At 44.5% G+C, this 21121-nt stretch overlaps 1 protein-coding gene across 1 annotated transcript in view; it reads right to left on the minus strand.

Annotated features, from left to right (window-relative positions):
* CACNG2 (calcium voltage-gated channel auxiliary subunit gamma 2) overlaps nt 1-21121 on the minus strand; it is a 172453-nt gene that overhangs the window by 19085 nt on the left and 132247 nt on the right. Inside the window, exon 2 of the mRNA XM_061582711.1 lies at nt 11180-11263. Within this exon, the coding sequence (XP_061438695.1) occupies nt 11180-11263 (84 nt within the window). The remainder of the gene's footprint in view (nt 1-11179; nt 11264-21121) is intronic.

The following is a 21121-nucleotide window of genomic DNA, read 5'->3' on the forward strand; positions in this document are numbered from 1 at the left end:
CTGAAGTTACCAGACACGTTTAAAATGCACCCTGTGTTTCATCGATCTCTGCTAACGAAAGCAGCCCCTCCCAGTGATTTACGGCCAGAGGAGCCTCCAGGGGCTTCGCTCCTGGTAAATGAGCAGACTGAGTTTGAAGTTGAGGAAATCCTGGACTCCAGAATAAGGCATAACAAACTGCAGTATTTGATTCACTGGAAGGGCTATGGACCAGCAGATAGATCTTGGGAAGCTGAAACTGATGTGCATGCTCCAGATTGGGTAAAACTTTTTCACCAACGTTTTCCCCATCGCCCCAAGCCAGTCGGGGGGGGGAGCACAGCCTGGGAGAGGGGATGATGTCGGGGTGCAGGGTTGGGGTCCCGGGGATTCAGAAGAATGGGATTCAGAAGAACTGGAGAGAAGGGAGGGGGTCACTTCGCCAGAGTGGAGTGAAGACGAAGCAGAGGAAATTCCAGAGATAGAGTTACCTAGCAACGGGGACCTTGAAGGCTTTACAGTTTCAGAGTCTTCCCTTGAAGTTCCCACGCCTCCTCTGCTCCGAAGCTCAGAACAGGTGGGGGAAGAGGGAGGGCTGCCCAAGACAGAAAAGCCACAAGACTGTTTTAAACCTGCCCCCCCTTTCCCCCATACCGGAGTCGGAGACTTCAGAAGAGGAGGGGCCCGTGCTTCCCCCGTCGCCGCGTACTCGAAGACAGTTGAAAAGACAAGAAAGGAGGGGGGGAAGGAGGGTGGTGACTGAGGGTCCGTTAAGGAGGAGTGAAAGGCTTCGCGCCCATTTGCCCCCTTCTTAAGAGATAGGTGGGAAAGCAGTTCCTTGCTCTGTCAACTCTCTTTCTACGTCGCAGGACCTGTAACTCTGTGTTGCTTCATGAGAAGGCGCAGTCTCTGTTTGGATATTACCTTAATAAAAACTGAATTGCTTTCAACCACCAGTCTGATTCCTGAGTCCCATCCTGGGCCTGACACTCATAATACTAGAACTCGTGGACATTCAAAGAAGCTGAATGTTGGAAGATTCAGGACAGACAAAAGGAAGTACTTCTTTACTCAGCGCATAGTCAAACTATGGAATTTGCTCCCACAAGTTGCAGTAATGGCCACCAGCTTGGATGGCTTTAAAAGAAGATTAGACAAATTCATGGAGGACAGGGCTATCAATGGCTACTAGCCGTGATGGCTGTGCTCTGCCACCCTAGTCAGAGGCAGCATGCTTCTGAAAACCAGTTGCCGGAAGCCTCAGGAGGGGAGAGTGTTCTTGCACTCGGGTCCTGCTTGCGGGCTTCCCCCAGGCACCTGGTTGGCCACTGTGAGAACAGGATGCTGGACTAGATGGGCCACTGGCCTGTTCCAGCAGGCTCTTCTTATGTTCTTATGAACATGTTTATTTCAAAACTCTCAGTTAAGTCCCAATGTGTTTTGAACTGTGCCAACTCTGCTTAATCATTTATTTGCTTAAAAATCTCCCTTTATGTTCTCTAAGAGGAGTTCTGTTTTCTAATTCCTACAGGAAATTGATGTTATGCACTTTTTTTTGAAGAGAGTAGAGAAAGATTTTTTTAAAAAAACAAGCCACTGGACTCCCTTGACGAAAAACTCTTAAAGCTCAAAATGATTTTTGGGCTTTTGAAAAGTTCCCAGTAAAAACATTTCCTGCACTCACTTGAATAAAGCTGTGCCACTTAGAAGGGGGCTAACTGTTATAAGGAAAAGGGCACAAAATAGACAAATACCACAAGCTATCCTCATATTTGGGTCTTTGGGCCTGCCATTGGGTAAACTTTGGTTTTTGTGCCCTCTCTTGCCTTTGGATCCTTTCATCTGCTTTGGCAAATTCAAAAGGTGATCACACACCAAGCAATTCTATTTCTCACCTGACTTGCCAGGTGTTTGGCTGTTTTACTCAAGAATGCATGAATATTGTGTAAATGCACAGAGCACACATAAAGCAAAAGCAAGGAAAAGGAAGAGAAGGCGAAGAAGAGTCAATTTTTCAGTTAGAAAGGGACACTCAGATCCCGGACCAGCTTTTATACATTCCCTACAGGCTACATACTACTACTACAATACATGCCAACACATAGCTCACTGCTGCAGATAGCATGGCAGCAATGCCATCCTGATACAGAGGACTGAAAATCTGCATTAGCTGGACAAGACAAATATCTCTTGTCTTTCTCAGTTTCCTGGTCATGTTTCAGATATAGTGGTATGCTACACTAATGACTTCAGGAAAACACTAATGAGATTTAACAGTGGGGAATGTCAGCAAATGCCAGGACAGGCTTGCCATCAGAGGATGCCCTACATATTCAGGGACCTTATAAGTATACCATAAGTGTGTGCCACTGTTTGCCTCCCTCCCATTACTAATTAGTCTGATACAAAAACGACAACAGAATCTTGTGGCAGCAACACAAAGCCTTTTCTGGGCCACTTTTGTTTGACTGGCTAGGAAAGGATCACCATTCAGAATATATTATGCAGAAGCAAGCCTGTTGATTGCAAACTATACTCAATTTGCATAATTCATTGCAATTGCAGAGTGCAGAGTCAGTCATGCAGCCCTGCATATTTGTTTGTCCTTACCCTATATAAACTCTTCTTTGACGAAGGATAGAGAAAAGTAAACATATGCCATGGGTGTTTGTATTGTGAGTTTCCTACTGGTACATGTGCTTGAATATTTATTAATTATTATTAGTGATAATTTATTACTATTAGAAGGAGCCCAGGGCAGCAAAGAAAAACACTAAAAGCACTTTAAAACATCTTAAAAACAAAAAACTTGAAAACAAAACATCTTTAAAAGCACATCAAAACAAAACATCTTAAAAACGTCATTAAAAAACAACTTTAAAAACATTTTAAAAAGCATTCCAGCACAAACTCAGACTGGGATAAGGTCGCCACTTAAAAGGCTTGCTGAAAGAGGAAGGTTTTCAATAGGTGCTGAAAAGATAACAGAGGTGGTACCTGTCTAATATTTAAGGGGAGGGAATTCCAAAATGTCGGTGCCACAACACTAAAGGTCCACTTCCTACGTTGTGAGGAACAGACCTCCTGATAAGATGGTATCTACAGGAGGCTGTCACCTGCAGAGTGCAATGATCGACTGGGTATATAAGGGGTAAGGTGGTCTTTCAGGTATTGTTCCTAAGCTGCATAGGACTTTGTATACCAGAACCTTGAACTTGGCTTGGTAGCTAATGGGCAGCCAGTACAATTCTTTCAGCAGCCGGGTAAAATGTTGGCAATGCCCTGCCCCAGTGAGAAGTCACACCACTGCATTTTGCATCAGCTGTAGCTTCTGGACCAACCTCAAGGGTAGCTCCACATAGAGTGAATTGCAGTAATCCAGCCTGGAGGTTACCAGTGCATGGACAACATGGTCAGGCTATCCCAGTTCAAAAATGGCTGCAGCTGTCTTACCAGCCAAAGTTGGTAAAAGGCACTCCTAGCCACTGAGGTCACCTGGGCCTCTAGTGACAAAGATGGATCCAGGAGCACTCCCAGACTACAACATACTCTTTCAGAGGGAGTACAACCCCATACAAAGCAGGCAATTAACCAATTATTTGAAATCAGAAATCACCAACCATAGTGCCTCCATACTGCTGGGATTCAGATTTAGTTTATTGGCCCTCGTCCAGCCCACCACCGAATCCAGGCACAAATCCAGGGCTTGCACAGCCTCTCCCAATTCAGATGCTACAGGGAAATAGAGCTGGGTGTCATCAGTGTGCTGCTGACACTTCATCCCAAATCTGCTGATGACCACTCCCAAGGGCTTCATATAGATGTTAACAGCATGGGGAACAAGATGGTACCATGCGGCACCCCATAGCACAACTGCCAGGGGGCTAAAAGGTAATCATCCAATGCTACTCTCTGAAAATGACCCACTGTAAAACAGTGCCTCTGATACCCATCCCATCAGGTCAGCTCAGAAGGATACCATGGTCAATAGTATCAAAAGCCACTGGAGATCAAGTAAGAATAAGAGGGTCGCACACCTCCTGTCCTCCCAATAAAGGTCATCTGTCAGGGTAACCAAGGCTGATTCAATCCTATAACCAGGCCTGAATTCAGACTGGAATGGGTCAGGATAATCTATTTTATCCAAGAGTACTAGCGATTGCTGCACCAAAACCCTCTCAATCACCTTCCCTAAAAAGGGAGTATTTGCGCCTGGGCTGTAGTTGTCACAAACCAATGGGTCCAGGGTGGGCTTTTTCAGGAGCGATCAGACGATTGCTGCTTTAAGGATGGCCGGGACCACCCCCTCTCACAAAGTTGTGTTGATGACACCCTGGATCCACTTGGTCATACTCCCTCAGCAAACTTTAATAAGCCAAGAACTGCAAGGATCAAGAGGACACGTTGCTGGCTGCATTGTCACAAGCACCTCGTCCACGTCATCAGGCTGCATCAACTGAAACTGATCCCAAGAAGTTGCAGCAGATGTTGCACTGGACATATCACTGGGGAGGGGACTACAGTAGATGTGGATGGGGCATCAAGATTGCTATGGAGGCGAGCAACTTTAGCCTCAAAGTGCCTTATAAATAATTCACAGTGGGCTTCTGAAGAGTCTAAAACTCCATTTCCTGGAGCTGATGTTAACAGAACGCTGACAATATGAAAAAGCTCCATTGGACTGCTACTTAAGCATGTGATGGAGGCAGAGAAGTGGGCCTTCTTCGTTGCCCTCACCGCCACACAGTAGGCACAATGATGATTTACTCGTGCCCGATCAGCCTCACAGCACGTCTTTTGCCACTTGTGCTCTAGCAGTTATCCAGCCTGTTTCATTGCCCTTAATTCATTGGTGTACCAAGTTGCAAACTGGGCTCCACAATGCTGGAGAGGGCACTTCAGGGCAACTGTGTTAAGAGCCCAATGTGTCTCATTCCACAGCATGAAAAGGGCTTCAACAGGGTCACCTGTTCTATCTACTGGAAACTCTCCCAGGGCACTCAGGGATCCAATGGATTCCATTAGTCTCCAGGGGCAGACCATCTTAATCTGTCTATCACCTCTGCAGGGGAGAATTAGAGCTGTAAGTCTACACTACACCAGGAAGTTGTCTGACCATGACAATGGGGTGACATCCACTCTCCTTAAATATGCGGAACTGATCTCAGAAGCAAGGGTGACTATGTTCTCTGTTGCATCATTGTATAGCTCTATAGAAAGGTGTAGACATTGTTGGGTGCAAGTTCAAGAATTATAGGCATTACGTAGGGTGGCTAGGTGAGAAAGAGGACACGGCTCCTGCAAGCTACACCTGCTGAAATTCCCTCCTCTGCAGTACTATTAAAGGTGCAGAAACCCTGCCCTCTTTTTCACCTGGCCACTCTAGCAGTATGTCTTGAATTTCTATTTATTCATTCATTTATGGGGAAAGCTTCTGTGCCTTGTTATCCTATCTGGGCTTCCTCTGTTCTTCCACGAAGGGTTGGCTTGAATGGAAGGATCTTCTAGTAGGGTTTCCAACTTTTGAACCCATCCCTTTAACAGCAATTTTGAGGTGCAACAATTTAGCAGATGGAAATATTTAGCTCCCTGTCATATAAATGTGCAGTTGTTGATTTCTGCATATCAAGCCTCTGTTAAAGGCACAGGAGCAGATTAGGTTTGTTGACCAAATATTTTTGACCAGTTGGCAACCTTACCAATGAACCATTACTGCTATTGTTCCACTTTGAAAAGCTGGCACATGATCCCCCCCCCCGCTCCAATCCACAAAACTGAAAGCATATAAAAGAAAACAGTGTAATCTGACTTCTCCCTTGAATCAAGTGCATTGTGAATAAATGTGTTTGGAGGTATATAACTATGTGTTACCAAATCTTAGTGTAAAGACAACAGAAGGGCCACAGCTAAGTGGCAAAGCACATGCTTTGCCTGCCTTGCATGTAAAAGGCTCTGGGTTCAACCCTCCACATCTCATCTGAAAGATATCTGGCAATGGTGATGGATACACCTCCTTGGAGAAGTGCTGCTAGTTAAAGTAGACTATGCTGAGCTGGATGGTCTGATTTCTGACTACACCCAATATTAAGTAAACCTCCACCCCCTGGTCCAAAATGTGGATTGAAGCTCTGTAGCAGTTTCATTGATTTTCTGCTTGACTGACTAATAGCAATAGTTAGCCACTGTAAAATTTTGTACAGGTTGAAAGCCTTACTCAGCATAAATGCTCCAGTGCTCTTTTACTTCATCCCAAATCTATGATGGGGGCCCTGGCAATGTAACAAGCCAGGCCTCCAGCCATAAAATGACAAGGACCAGCCCTACTGTAAGAAAGCAAATCTGCTATATGAGAAGGTGCAGCCTCAGCCCTACATAGGGGAAAAATGGAACGAAACGAGTATGTTCTTTTAGCTTTAAAAATAAATGGTCTAATCAAGAATCCAGTATATGTGTTCTAACTACTCCAGCACTTTGAATCCAGGGTGCCAAAAAAGCCAGTGTGGAGTAAGTGGACTGGGGAGCAAATCCCACCTCAGTTATGAAGCGCATGGGGTTTCCTTGGTCCAGTCACTATTTCTCAGCAGAGGCTACCTTACAAGGTTGTTGTGAGGATGAAATGGGATGTGGTGGATTATCTACACTGTCTTGAGCACCTTGGAGAAAAGCTGGGAGATAAATGTAATTCATAAATAAATACAACTCATGCTGCTTTGCCATCACTGCAGCCCTATGCAGGCAAAAACTGTACTTGATTAATTTTCCTGCCAGTACTGAAGATGTTAAAGATACATAAGTCTTCCCAAGAAGATGGCATCTTTTCCTTAACCTCCTTAATCTTTCAGATACACAAACACACATAACTGCAGCTGGTGAGAACTTCACAAGAGATGAGGCCTAATGTTTTGCCTAGAAGAGGGATGAAGAACCTGTGGCTCTCCAGATGCTGTTAGGCTTGAACCTCCATCAGCCCCAGTCAGCATGGCCATGGTCCAGGGATGATGGGAACTATAATCCATTAACATCTGGAGGGAGGGTCACAGCTTCCTCATTCTTGGCCTAGAGAATTAATATCCTTTTCTTTTGAACTAATTTAGGGAAAATGTTTCTCCTCTTAGCAGCCATGCCACTGGGTTTGGGGTCAGCTTCTTATAGCTGTGATTGGTGGGCAAGAGACAATGAGAGGCAGAGATCAGACCATTAAGCAGAAATGGAACAATTGTCTCTTTGCCTTTGGCCCCGAGATGGTGGAAATGCACAAGTGCCTTCATTGTGTACATAGCTTTCTGCAGGACTTTTGCTCAGCACCACGCATATAGACCTGTATTCAAAGTGCATGTTTCTAGTAAGATGCTTTCTGATAACACAGCACTCAAGAGGAGCAACAAGTTATCAAACCCCAGTACCAGGGATCACCATAAACACACTTTGTTGAAAGTGCATCTTGTACATGTGGTGCACAGACACCACCTTGCATGCATATGTTTATCACATCTGGATCCTGTTTTTTTCTCCAGGCAGTTCCAGCTATCATTTCTTCCATTTTATCCTGACAGGTTAGAAATAAGGATTTTCTGGAGCCACCCCAAAGCTTGCTAGCTGAGTGGGGATTAAACAAATCTCTCTGGTCTACTATAGCTCTCTCATCTCATACAACACCACCCTCCTCCCCAATGTGTTAAAGGCGTTTGCAAAGCCATCTTCAGTCTTTGTCACCAGTGGGAAGATTATCCGAATCAAGATTGTTTTTATAATCTTGTGCGCTGCTTTGGGACTCTATGCAGGGCCCCAAAAATGTTTATATAAATGAAATAAATACTCTTGGCTGCATTGTGTCCAGGGCAGAATGTATCTGAATACCTCAGCACCTTAGTATCTAAATTGGGTAGTTGCCGGAACCCTCACTAATAACAAATGCCCCTGAAATGCACAAATGCCCCTACTTGCACACTTCTGAAAATCCAGAAGGATATTTAGGTTCCTTCTCCTAACTTTGAAGATCTCAACCTCTGTCCCCATGACTTAATCCATGATGAAAGTAAAACCAAAAAGACAAAGGTGAATATTTTAATAGTTGCATTCATTTAGTTTGTATTACTAAATATATTCTTAAAATAAACATAATAAGATACTTCATGTCAGTATGCTTGGAGGCTCAATAGAAGATTTAAGCCTTTATTATTCCACTCTGTTAATTTGAAGGCAGGAATCTTTTGAAAGGTCTGTTGCAAGGCCTTAGATTTGAGCTGTCCAGCAGTTCAGAGGTCGCTAAATTTATAGTTAAGTAGAGCTCAGATACTACAATGCTTACTACTGTCCAAATGTAAAGCTTTGCACTTTCCAGCGCAGCTCAGCTTCTTGTGAGTTAATTAGCATGTGCTAGAGCTAGTTATCACTAGAGCTAGAGAAGGAATTCATTTGGTGCATTTTTCACAGTTGATTGACCCAGTTCAACAATCCTGGATTGGAACTCAACTGCTAGTTGGATTATGCACTTCATATTTTGCAATGAAGTTTCAGTGCACAAAACTACATATTTTAGTTTAAAAGCACATTGAAAAATATATACTTTGGAGAAATGCATACAAAAATGCACACAATCATGTACATAATAATGCATATTTAAATGCAAATTTTCATGTGTTCTTTCAAAATAATCTGCACAAAATGGGTGGAACAGAACTCTGGCTGAGTGCCAGTGAAAATGAAATGGAACAAATTTAGGCTAATCTGTCCAATCCTAGTTATCACGGCTAGCTCCAGATTTTGGAGAACCCTTTGCCAAGATGCTGTCAGTGCCCCCTCCTTGCTGAATGGACCGCACTCCTCCTGCCTGATATCACTGATGAGAGGCCATTCACTTCCCTTATTCATGTGGGTCTAATCCATATCATTGGCCAGAGGGAGTGGAAGGGATAAACACAGAATGCTGCTTCTCATTGCTCCTGATGCTACTCACTTGCTATATTACTATCAAGTGGTTGTTATCATGCACTTTCTGCTATAGATTTTGTCACCTTTCTCACAGCAAAAAGCATTTTTTTAAAAAAATGTAGATGTGCTGCACAAGAGTGGTGCAGTGCTATTGTTATTTATAGCAATGTACCAGCTTTCTTTGCAACTGTTAGGAAGGTGTATTTGATTCCATGAAGGACATATTCTGGTATCAACCTGAATGAGTGAGTGATCATACAAAACTCCAACAGTCTAGAAGTAACCATTGCCCCTGGCACTTTTGTGCTAAGCTAGATGCAAAATAAATAGGATTAAACTGGGTCATGAAAAAGGAGGAGCCTTTTCATCACAAGAAGGAGAGAGTAAAGAAAGAGAGAGATGGAATGACAGCAGCTCCATATCTCTCAGAACATCTAGTATGGCCCTACGCTCCTAAGATCTCTTTCCTTAGTAGCTACTGCCAGTCTAGACCCCATGACTATAAAGCTGGAAGGAAATAAAAAGACAAGCATCCCAAACATTTGCAACATCATCATGACGTTTCTGTAGAGCAGTATGCCATATCTGAAGTTGTTGCACTGAATTAGTAATTGGCACACCTTCCTAAGCACCTGAAGGGCCGTAGCTCAATGGTAGAGCATCTGCTCTGCATGCAGAAGGTCCCAGGTTCAGTTCCTGGCATCTCCAGGTAGGGCTTTGAATGTCCCCTGTTTGAAACTATGGAGAGTCGCTGCTAGTTTCTGTAGACAATACTGAGCTAGATAGACCGAAGTTCTGGCTTGCAATAAGGCAACTTTATATTCACTTAGTTTCATGTTCACTTAGTTTTCTGTTTCACAGTTTGCAGCCCATGGGCTACAAATGTTTTTTAAAAAGTAAATTCTCATGGATACATAAAGTTTAAAGTCGTACAGTAGGGCCCCACTCATATGGTGGGTTACATTCCAGACCCCCACCTAAAAGTGAAACCCGCCAAAAAGTGGAACTCCTTCAATAAAATGGCACCCGATGCCCGAAAAACACCAAAAAAGCAGAACAAGCACTGTCTGAGTGGGGCTTTACTCTAATTTTAGCAGCCGTATTAGCGGAATGCCGAAAAGCATGGCCCTACTGTAGTTTAAATGGCAAAATAAACTATGTGGTATCATCAATTCCAAATGACACCTCTGAATTAAAGAGAAAGGGAGTGACTGGGAAAGAATCTACTCCAACATGTTTACTGCGGGGAAGTCTGGTTATTATAATGCATGCCTGTCATTCACAACTGTACTTTATTTTTATTTTATTTAAAAATTATACCCCACTTTTCACCATCTAGGTCTCAAAGTGGCTTACAGCAATTGGCTGTCATTGCCTGTTGCTCTATCTGCTGTTGGACTCCCTGCCTTCTGCCCCACCAATCCCAATGGGCACCAGCCACCACCACAGAGCGTATCCATTGGCTCTGAGCTTCTTCCCCTCCAATTTCTATTGCTAAATAACTCTGCATCTTTCTCTGTTGATTTTCAGGAATGTTGATGGCCCGCAATTGGGTTGCTGGCCATCACCATAAGCTGAAGATGCACAGGACAGGTGGAGCTCCTAGGGAGACATGGATGATGGTGAAAAAGCTAGGCCAACCCTGGTGGAAGCTGGTCCATAAGGGCAAATGGGGCACTGTGCCACCAACCTTGGCCTGCCCTCAGTCAGCTCCCACTTGTCTGCCTCCTTATTTGCATCCAATCCAGGGGCTGGCTCTGTCTGTCAGTTTCTTCCTCCTTAGTCTCAGTGTTGCCCTTTGTAGAACTCAGCAGGGAGGAGGATGGGGATCCAATGAGAACCAGCCACCACTGGCCACCTCATTAAGTAATTTAATGACACCAACTTATTCTGCATGCAATCAGAAAGTTTTAGCAGGGAAAAGTATTGTATCATAAGTATTTTTATGATTGTAAATTGTGTTTTATTTAACAATGTTATGTGAAGTATGGCAACATTTGGCATCTATCATGTAACTATTTGTAAAATGAGGAAATGTGTGCAAGAGAACCAGGAGAGGCATGAGATGGAATCTTTGGCCAAACTTTTCAAGGCAGACACACAGACAGTCAAAGAGGTCCTTCGTTCTGGTTTTCACATTTTGCTTCATCCAGCGTATCCATCCTCAAGGGAATGAGCTTTGTATAAGTGTCATCAGCAGAGAACAAAGGGCACCCAGTGCCAGCACACATGATAATCCATTCAAAGGAAAAAGAAGCTGCAGACTTACGGAGGAAATATTCTGCTGTGTCGGCTTCATATTCTGTGTCCTCGAGGAAGTGATCGATTTGCTTACACAGACCTTTAAAATTCCCTACAATACAAGAGAAGAAACAACAAATGAGAACATCAGAAACCCAGGCAACAGCTCCTCTTCTCTCCTCTCTGTTTTCTTTCTAAGGGCTTTCCAGATGAAGGTTTGGGTGTACAAATAAATATGCAATTCATGTGTTGCAGGGAATCCAGATCCTTTTAGCCACCCTGGCACATTTCTCTAGCATTCAAACTGCAGTACTCTATGGTTGAGAAAATGTAATTCTCCCCTCCTGGCCCTCTAAGTAAGTGTTTGCATTGCAGTAATTAATAGCATGGAGGGAGATTATACAAGTGCCACTGTCACCTACTGGATAATGCCCATGATGACATCACTGTGCTGAAACTGTGCCATTTTGAACTGAGAGCATTAAATTAACTTTCTTTCTTTTGTTAACAAATTAAAGGCTGAGCACTTCCCACTGGAGTATTCATGTGTAGTGCACTCAGGCACCGTGTTAGAACTAGCAAACAGAACAAAAACACAAACTCAAATAAAATTTCCTGCAAAAATGTACAACATTCTAAAAACATTTCTCCACTGTTTTTCTTTTTCTTTTAGCTCTTTAATGGCTGTGGACCCTGTCTCCAGTACAAGAATTCATATCTCCCCCGATGGTTTAAAAACAAAAAAGATCAGCAACAGACAAAGCTATCTCCCTAACAGCAAAACTACCCTTCTCTCCATGTATTATGTAGGGATTGGATATTGCCCCACTGAAACTGGATTCTGGTTAGGGCTATTACTTTAGTGTGAAGAATAAAATCATTTTTGTCCTCTAATGAGGCTTTAGGTGTTCCCTCATCTATATCTACCCAAACACACATCGCACACATATACAGTAGGGCCCCACTCATATGGCGGGTTATGTTCCAGACCCCCACCGAAAAGCAAAACCCACCAAAAAGCGGAACTCCGTCAATAAAGTGGCACCGGATGCCCGAAAAACACTGTAAAAGCAGAACAAGTGCTGTATGACTGGGGCCTTACTCTAATTGAAAGCCGCCGTATTAGCGGAATGCTGAAAAGCGGGCCGCCAAAACGTGGGGCCCTACTGTATCTTATTTACATAAACTATGTGAATTACAATATGCTTCCATCCACAGCTGTTTTATGCATGCTTGCTGGTAGAATACAAACATTCTTTTGCACAGATATGCACATTTCATATTCATATGCATAGCAGTGAAAAATATGGCCTACATTCTCATGTCATGATAGTTAAACTGTCTGTGCAACCAGGAGGTTTTTCTAGAAATGTGCTGTAATGCCCCACTGTAGGATTCCAGTGTAAACAATCACACTGCTTTCTACACATGCCAGTTATTACTGAGACAGCATATTATGTGCACACAGAGCTGCCTTCCCATAAATGTGTCCCCATATCTACAATCCCACAGTTGGTGTAGGTATGCTAGGGTTTGGGTTTAGGGCCGTCAAGTGAGGTAGATACTTGCTGTCCACATCTACCACTTGGCTGCCTGTACACTTCCAAGTTCAATTCAAAGTGCTAGTTTTGACCTATAAAGCTCTTTACGGCTCAGGACCCCAATATCTTCTGGAACTCCTCTCCGAATATGAACCTACCCAGACCCTTCAATCTTTCTCTGAGGTCCCCTCTCTGAGGGAGGATTGGAGGGTGGTGACGAGAGGGCTTTTTCTGTTGTGGCTCCCTATCTGTGGAATATGCTCCCCAGTGAGGTCTGCCTGGCGCCTTCATTGACATTTTTTTAGCATCCAATAAAGACATACCTTCTCTCCCTGGGATTTGATAGTCTGAGATTTATGTTTTGTTTTAATGTGCTGCCAGACCTTCTTATGGCTGCATGGGGGTGCTATTGCTATTGTTTTGTTGTTGTTTATTGTTATGTTTTTATAGTGTGTTTTATTTGTATTTGTTTTAACATTGTGTAAGTCACTTGGGCACCTTTGGGTATCAAGCGACTAACATATCTAATAAATAATAAATAATTCTACTACTACCACATATGGTGGACATTTTATCTGCACAAGGGTTGGCTGAATACACACTATACATTTAAAGCACATTCCCCCACGAATCCTGGGAACTGTAGTTAACCCCTCAGAGAGCTACAATTCCCAGCATCCTTCACAAACTAAAGTTCCCAGGATTCTTTGGGTGGAGGAATGTGCTTTAAATGGATGGTATATACACAGTCATTGTTCCTACCCTTTGCCTTCTGTCCAATAGTAGGAGGCATTCATTGCAGTGTTGCGGGTACCCTATTGTGGAATTTCCCACCATTTGAGAAAAGGCAACAGTCTACTCTTTCAGACCTTTTATTTTATTTACCCAAGATTTTCCTGACAGACATTTTTAATTATTGTCTGCTGATCATCTTCTGGTGTTATGGAGGCTCTGTATCTGCCGTTAGGGGATAGCTGTTTCCAGCTGCTTTGCCCTGCCCTCAAGCCTTCATAAGAGGGCTGCTTGTAGAAAAACTCAGAGGGGGACTTTCTGTCATTTTGGGTTAAGACATAAACAATGGGGGTGATGTGGGATTGTGAGGTGCTACTGCCATAATCTTTGGGGCTACTTTTGGATGTGAACTTAATGGATGTTTTTGCTTGACCTACAGATGAGCTTTATGCTCTGCTCACTTACGTTTTGATGTACTGTTAATTGTTGGTTTGTGTATGTGTGCGTGTGTGTAATGTTGTCATGATATTACATGTTTACTACAAATTGTTATTGTAGTACTCTATTTAGACTGCTTGTTTTTTATGTGAACTACTTTGAGCACAGATACATTTGTGGAGAATGTGGTATATAAATAGACTATGCAGTGGTTCCAATCCTACCTCCAGGGTCATTTTCAGAGAATAGCATTGGGTGATTGTCTTTCGGTCCTCTGGCAGTTGTGCTGTGGGGTGCCGCAGGGTACCAACTTGTTCCCCATGCTGCTTAACATCTATATGAAGCCCTTGGGAGTGGTCATCAGGAGATTTGGGGTGAGGTGTCAACAGTATGCTGACGACACCCAGCTCTATTTCTCTGTAACATCTGAATTGGGAGAGGCTGTGCAAGCCCTGGACAGTGCCTGGATTCAGTGGTGGGCTGGATGAGGGCCAATAAACTGAGTCTGAATCCTAGCAATATAGAGGCACTGTGGGTTGGTGGTTCCAGTGTTCGGATAATTGGTCAGTTGTCTGCTTTGGATAGAGTCGTACTCCCTCTGAAAGAACAGGTTTGTAGTCTGGAGGTGCTCCTGGACCCATCTTTGTTGGTTTTGGTAGAGGCCCAGGTGACCTCAGTAGCTAGGAGTGCCTTTTACCAACTTTGGCTGGTAAATCAGCTGTGGCAGTTTCTGGATTGGGATAGCCTGACCACTGTTGTCCATGAGCTGGTAACCTTCAGGTTGGATTACTGTAATGCACTCTATGTGGAGCTGTCCTTGAGGTTGGTCTGGAAGCTGTAGCTGGTGCAAAATTCGGTGGCACAACTGCTCACTGGGGCAGGGTATCGCCAACATGTCACCCCCCTACTGAAAAAATTGAACTGGCTGCCCATTAGCTACTGGGCTAAGTTCAAGGTTCTGGTTTTGGCGTACAAAGCCCTATGCAGCTTGGGACCAGAATATTTGAAAGATCATCTTACCCCCTATATGCCCAGTCGATCACTACACTCTGCAGGTGAGGGCCTCCTGCAGATACTATCTTATCAGGAGGTCTGTTCTACACAACATAGGAGGCAGAACTGTGGTGTAGTGCCACCTACCCTTTGGAATTCCCTCCCCTTAAATATTAGACTGGCACCATCTCTATAAATTTTTCGGTTCCTACTGAAGACCTTCCTCTTTCAGCAAGCCTTTTAAGTAGAGATCTTATCCCAGTCTGCGTCTGTGTTGGAATTGCTTTTTAAGATGTTTTTAAAGCTTTTTTAAAAAAGATGTTTTTAAAGATGTTTTGTTTTAATACGTTTTTACAGATGTTTTGTTTTAATATGCTTTCATGTCTGTTTTTATGATGTTTTATAGTGTTTTTAGTGTTTTTGGAAGGGAAGGATGGGATATGAATTAATAATAATAATAATAATAATAATAATAATAAAATAACAAAATTGCTGTATACTGCCCAGATATTTTATGAGATGCTGGTTACAGAAATACATTTATAAATAAATAAAATAAATAAACTTTAGCTAATAATAATAATAATAATAATAATAATAATAATTCTAGCCCAAACAAAACTCCAAACATATTTTGAGAGATCATCAACCCATGCCCAACTTGTTCCCATTAGCATACCCAGCCCAAACAGAATTATCCAATAATCTCAGTACATCAGTTCATTAGGATGATGTTACACTCCATAGCCTGCACATTTAAGCTATTTATGTACAGCAGCTTGCCAAAAGATATTTTACATTTATGCTACCACAAACTTTAAAAAAGGAAAGGGAAGGAAAAAAAGGTTTGCACTGGGCATGAAGAAAACCGCCTGAGCTGAGTGATGGGCTGCAGCAAAATGAATGGCTTGCCATGAGTAGCAATTTAAAGTGACCTCCAGGGGGCAGCTGTTTTATATGCACCAGCCCATCCTCAAGTGCTCTGAGGAGGCTGGTGGCCATTTTGTAGAAATGACAGTTGAGTACAGCTGTGACTGAAGCATTCAACTTATGCCTCGCTGGCCAAACAATAAATGAGTTTTTAAATGGTAAGTGACATCAACACTGAATCATGGTTACTGAAACCTAACTTAACCTCCCTCTATCCTGACTCAGCTCCATTACAAGATTTCCGTCATTCTCTGAAGCAAACATTGGCAAGCCACATATACTCTTCCCTCCCCCAATTATTTTCTACATCTCTACTTTGCTCTCTACTTTCCCCTGCATCAACCATTTATGCAAAATTTTTGACTTGCTCATCTTGGGCCAGAGGTCATCCAAAGTCATACAGAAATTTTGCAGCATAGTCAGTGTGAAGAAATTCTGTTTGTTTAAACTGTGTTTTAATGGGTATTGTGTAATGTGATGTAATGCAAATTATAATTTGTTTGATAGCGAAGAGGTCAGGCGATAGTTGGTTTAACTGTCACAGGGTGTCCTTAACTGACAGCTGAGGTGGGGTTGGAAATAGAACTCTCAGTATGCAGAAGAAGGATAAGAGGTATGCAAATTCTGATTGGTGGTTGCAGGTTTAGAATTCTTAAGTTAGACAGTGTGATTGGCTGGGGCTAGACTGGGGGCGGGTGGCAGAAGTGAATATACGGCTGTGTGGCAGGTAGTCGGTGTACAGCCAGAAGAAGAAGACAGCAGAGGAAGAAGACCTGAGGGGCAGCGGCTTCACTAGCGGGAGTGTGGGGGGGTGTGGACCTCCAGTGCGCACCCTCCCAGGGGCATGGACGAGGTGGCTGGGCTTGTGTGTGCGTGCGCGTGCGCACGCACTCGAGGCCAGCCACCCCGTCCATGCCCCTGGGAGGGCGCGCGCCGGAGGGGCACCCAGCCGGTGAAGGCCTGGAAACGCCGGCGCGCCTCCCTCGCCCCGCTGACGCTGCTCCCATGCTCGCCCGCCAGCCCCCCGCCCACCCGCCTCCGAGGAGTTGGAGCAGCCTTGCCAGGCAACGGCGCGGGGCGGGGCGGCTCTGGGTGTCACCCCCCTCATGGTGACACCCGGGTGTGGGCCGCACCCTCCGCACCCTGGTAGTGACGCCCCTGCTGAGGGGAAGGCAGAGTGGCTTGGTGGCTGAAGACTTACTGGGGTTGCTGAATCATTTGGGTTAGGCAGAAGAGATGAGGGGAGAACCTGGCTACAGCATTGAGGGAGAAGTGAGAGGTAGCCTGGAATGCTTGGTTCTGGTTTCAGGAGAGATAGAGGAAGATTCTAGGACAGTGCAAGAAAAACAGGCTGATGTTTCAGTAGGTCAGAAGGGACTGAAACAGAGGCATCAACAAAAATTCTTAGTTACAGCATTGGTGAGGCATAACTGGGGTGGAGGAGAATATGGCAAAATAGTTTTAACAGGATAAGCAACTGCTTCCTTAAAGCTGTCTTGGTTTAGTAATAGCAGTGTAAAATAAACAGATGGTTTATTTTAAAGTTACAGTGACAAGTCAGAAAAACATATATCCATTTTAAGAGCCAGTGTTATATTAAAGTAACCACATAAGCTTGTAATAAATAAATATGAATATATTTGTTAAATATAGTAACTATATCTGACTGGCTTTGTACTATGCCTATATGCCACAGTTACCAGGGTTATTATTAATAATTTAAGAGTTCAAAGGGTAAGTAATATTAAATGGAATGGGTTGGGTTTTGTTAATATAATAAAGTAAAGAAATACCCCCTTTCATTCCACAGTTAGGAACTGAATTCACACGTATATTCCAAATCTTGGGCTAGTGGCCAAACTTGGAGAGATTAACAACAGGAGTTGGATTCCTGACCCAACAAAAGCTCTAGTTCAAGGGTAGGTAGGGAACTTGTGACTCTCCAGATGCTGCTGGACTACAACTCCCAAACTGCCATGTATTGGCGATGCTGGGGATTTGGAGTCCAACAACATCTGGATGGCCACAGGTTACCCATTCCTGCTCTATCTAGATCTCCTCCTGAACACCTAGATTTGTGTGCCAGCGTCTAGGAGACAAAGACTCTAAATATTTATACTGGTCTACCAGCAGAACCATTAATCACAGATATTTATTTATTTATTTATTTATTAAACTTTTATACCGCCCGACTAGCAGAAGCTCTCTGGGCGGTGAACAGCAAAATGCGGCGGCCAGATTGCTGACAAGGACCAAGCGGTCCGAGCATATAACACCTGTTCTGGCCAGCTTGCACTGGTTGCCAATATGTTTCTGGGCTAGATTCAAAGTGTTGGTATTAACCTATAAAGCCTTATACGTTGCGGGACCACAATACCTTGCGGAACGCCTCTTCCGATATGAACCGGCCCGTGCACTACGTTCTGCTACGAAGGCCCTCCTCCGGGTTCCAACTCACAGGGAGGCCCGGAGGGTGATGACAAGATCTAGGGCCTTCTCAGTGGTGGCCCCCGAACTATGGAACAGTCTCCCCGAGGAAGTACGCCTGGCGCCGACTCTGCTCTCCTTCCGGCGCCAGGTCAAAACCTTCCTATTCTCTGAAGCATTTTAAGTTACACTGATTTAGTTTTTAAAATGTTTATTGTATTGGATTGATGATTGTATTTTAGTATTATTTTGTTATTCATTGTATTTTTATGCTATTTTATGTTCACCGCCCAGAGAGCTATTGCTAGTCGGGCGGTATATAAATTTAATAAATAAATAAATAAATAAATAAAAATACTAAGATACACAATACAATACAATAAAAACATATAACAATAAAACAGTCTAAAATCAATTACAACAAATGAAAAATCAATAGCTTAAGTTAAAATGCATTGGGAAAGAGGAAGGTTTTAACTTGGCGCCGAAAGGATAGCAGTGTCGGCGCCAAGCGTACCTCCTCGGGGAGACTGTTCCACAGTTCGGGGGCCACCACTGAGAAGGCCCTAGATCTTGTCACCACCCTCCGGGCCTCTCTATGAGTCGGAACCCGGAGGAGGGCCTTCAAAGCAGAATGCAGTGAGCAGGCAGGTTCATATCGGGAGAGGCGTTCCAACAGATATCGTGGTCCCATGCCGTATAAGGCTTTATAGGTTAATACCAACACTTTGAATCTGGCCCGGAAGCATATTGGCAGCCAGTGCAAGCGTGCCAGAACAGGTGTTATGTGATCGGACCGCTTGGTCCTTGTCAACAATCTGGCAGCCGCATTTTGCACTAGCTGCAGCTTCCGAACTGTCTTCAAAGGCAGCCCAATGTAGAACGCATTGCAGTAGTCCAAACGCGAGGTTACCAGAGCATGTACCACCGATGTAAGGTCCTCCTTACTCAGATAGGGACGTAGCTGGGCTACCAACCAAAGTTGGTAGAACGCATTCCGTGCCACCAAGGCTACTTGAGCCTCAAGTGAAAGGGAAGAGTCTAGAATGACTCCCAAGCTCCGAACCCGGTCCTTTAGGGGGAGTGTAACCCCATCCAGGATAGGGTATGTATCCACCATCCGATCAGAGAAACCATCCACCAGCAGCATCTCAGTCTTGTCAGGATTGAGCCTCAGTTTGTTAGCTCTCATCCAGTCCATTGTCGCGGCCAGGCAACGGTTCAGCACATCGACAGCCTCACCTGAGGAGGATGAAAAGGAGAAGTAGAGCTGCGTGTCATCAGCGTACTGATGACAACGCACTCCAAAACTCCTGATGACCGCACCCAACGGCTTCATGTAGATGTTAAAAAGCATGGGAGACAGAACCGACCCCTGCGGAACCCCACATTCGAGAGCCCACGGAGTCGAGCAATGTTCCCCAAGCACTACCTTCTGGAGACGACCCGCCAAGTAGGAGCGGAACCACAGCCAAGCAGTACCTCCAACTCCCAACTCCGCGAGCCTCCCCAGAAGGATACCATGGTCGATGGTATCAAAAGCCGATGAGAAGATCAAGGAGAATCAACAGAGTTACACTCCCTCTGTCCCTCTCCCGACATAGGTCATCATACAGGGCGACCAAGGCCATCTCAGTGCCAAAACCAGGCCTAAAACCCGATTGAAATGGATCTAGATAATCGGTTTCATCCAATTGCGCCTGGAGCTGACCGGCAACCACACGTTCCAAGATCTTGCCCAGGAACGGAACATTTGCTACTGGTCTGTAGCTGTTGAAACTTTCTGGGTCCAAGGAAGGTTTTTTCAGGAGTGGTCTCACCACCGCCTCTTTCAGACAGTCAGGGACCACTCCCTCTCGTAAAGAGGCATTTATCACTTCCTTGGCCCAGCCAATTGTTCCTTCCCTGCTAGTTTTTATTAGCCAAGAGGGGCACGGATCAAGTATCGAAGTGGTTGCACGCACCAGTCCAAGCACCTTGTCCATGTCCTCGAGCTGAACCAACTGAAACTCATCCAATAAAACATGACAAGACTGTGCTCCAGACACCTCGCTAGGATCAGCTGCTATAAATTGAGAGTCTAAGTCCTGGCGGATGCATGAGATCTTATGCTGGAAGTGCTCAGCAAACTCATTACAGCGAGCCACCGATGGTTCTACCGTGTCCTGCGGGCGTAACTGAAGTAGCCCGCGGACAACTCTGAAAAGCTCCACTGGGCGGCAGAGAGATGAATTGATGGTGGCAGCAAAATGTTGTTTTTTAGCCGCCCTCACTGCTCTTACATATAGCTTGGTAGAAGCACTAACCAGCGCATAATTGCACCCGTCGGGAGTTCGCCTCCATCTCTGCTCAAGCCGCCTCCTATCTTGCTTCATCGCTCTCAGCTCTGGAGTGTACCAAGGAGCTGTATGAGCTCTGCACAGGACAGGGCGCATAGGAGCGATCGTGTCAACAGCCCAGGTCATCTCCGCATTCCACAGATCAACCAGAGCTTCAACAGGAGCGCCAGTCCTGTCAGCCGGAAAAACCCCCAGAGCCCTTTGAAAACCTTCAGGATTCATTAGTCTCTGGGGGCGGACCAATTTAATAGTTCCCCCACCCTTGCAGAGGGAAGAGGCTACTGAAAGTCTAAACTTCAGCAAGCAGTGATCTGTCCATGACAAAGGGAGAGATGTAAAACTCCCCACATCCAGATCACTATCCCCATGTCCAGTCGCAAAAATAAGGTCTAGAGTATGCCCCGACACATGTGTTGGACCACTAACATATTGAGACAGCCCCATGGTTGTCATGGATGCCATGAAGTCCTGAGCTGCCCCAGACAAAGTCGCCTCGGCATGGATGTTGACATCCCCCAGTACTAATAGTCTGGGGGATCTCAGCAATACCTCTGAGACCACTTCCGTCAG

The sequence above is a fragment of the Rhineura floridana genome, chromosome 8 (assembly GCF_030035675.1).
Source record: "Rhineura floridana isolate rRhiFlo1 chromosome 8, rRhiFlo1.hap2, whole genome shotgun sequence".
Taxonomy (NCBI): domain Eukaryota; kingdom Metazoa; phylum Chordata; class Lepidosauria; order Squamata; family Rhineuridae; genus Rhineura; species Rhineura floridana.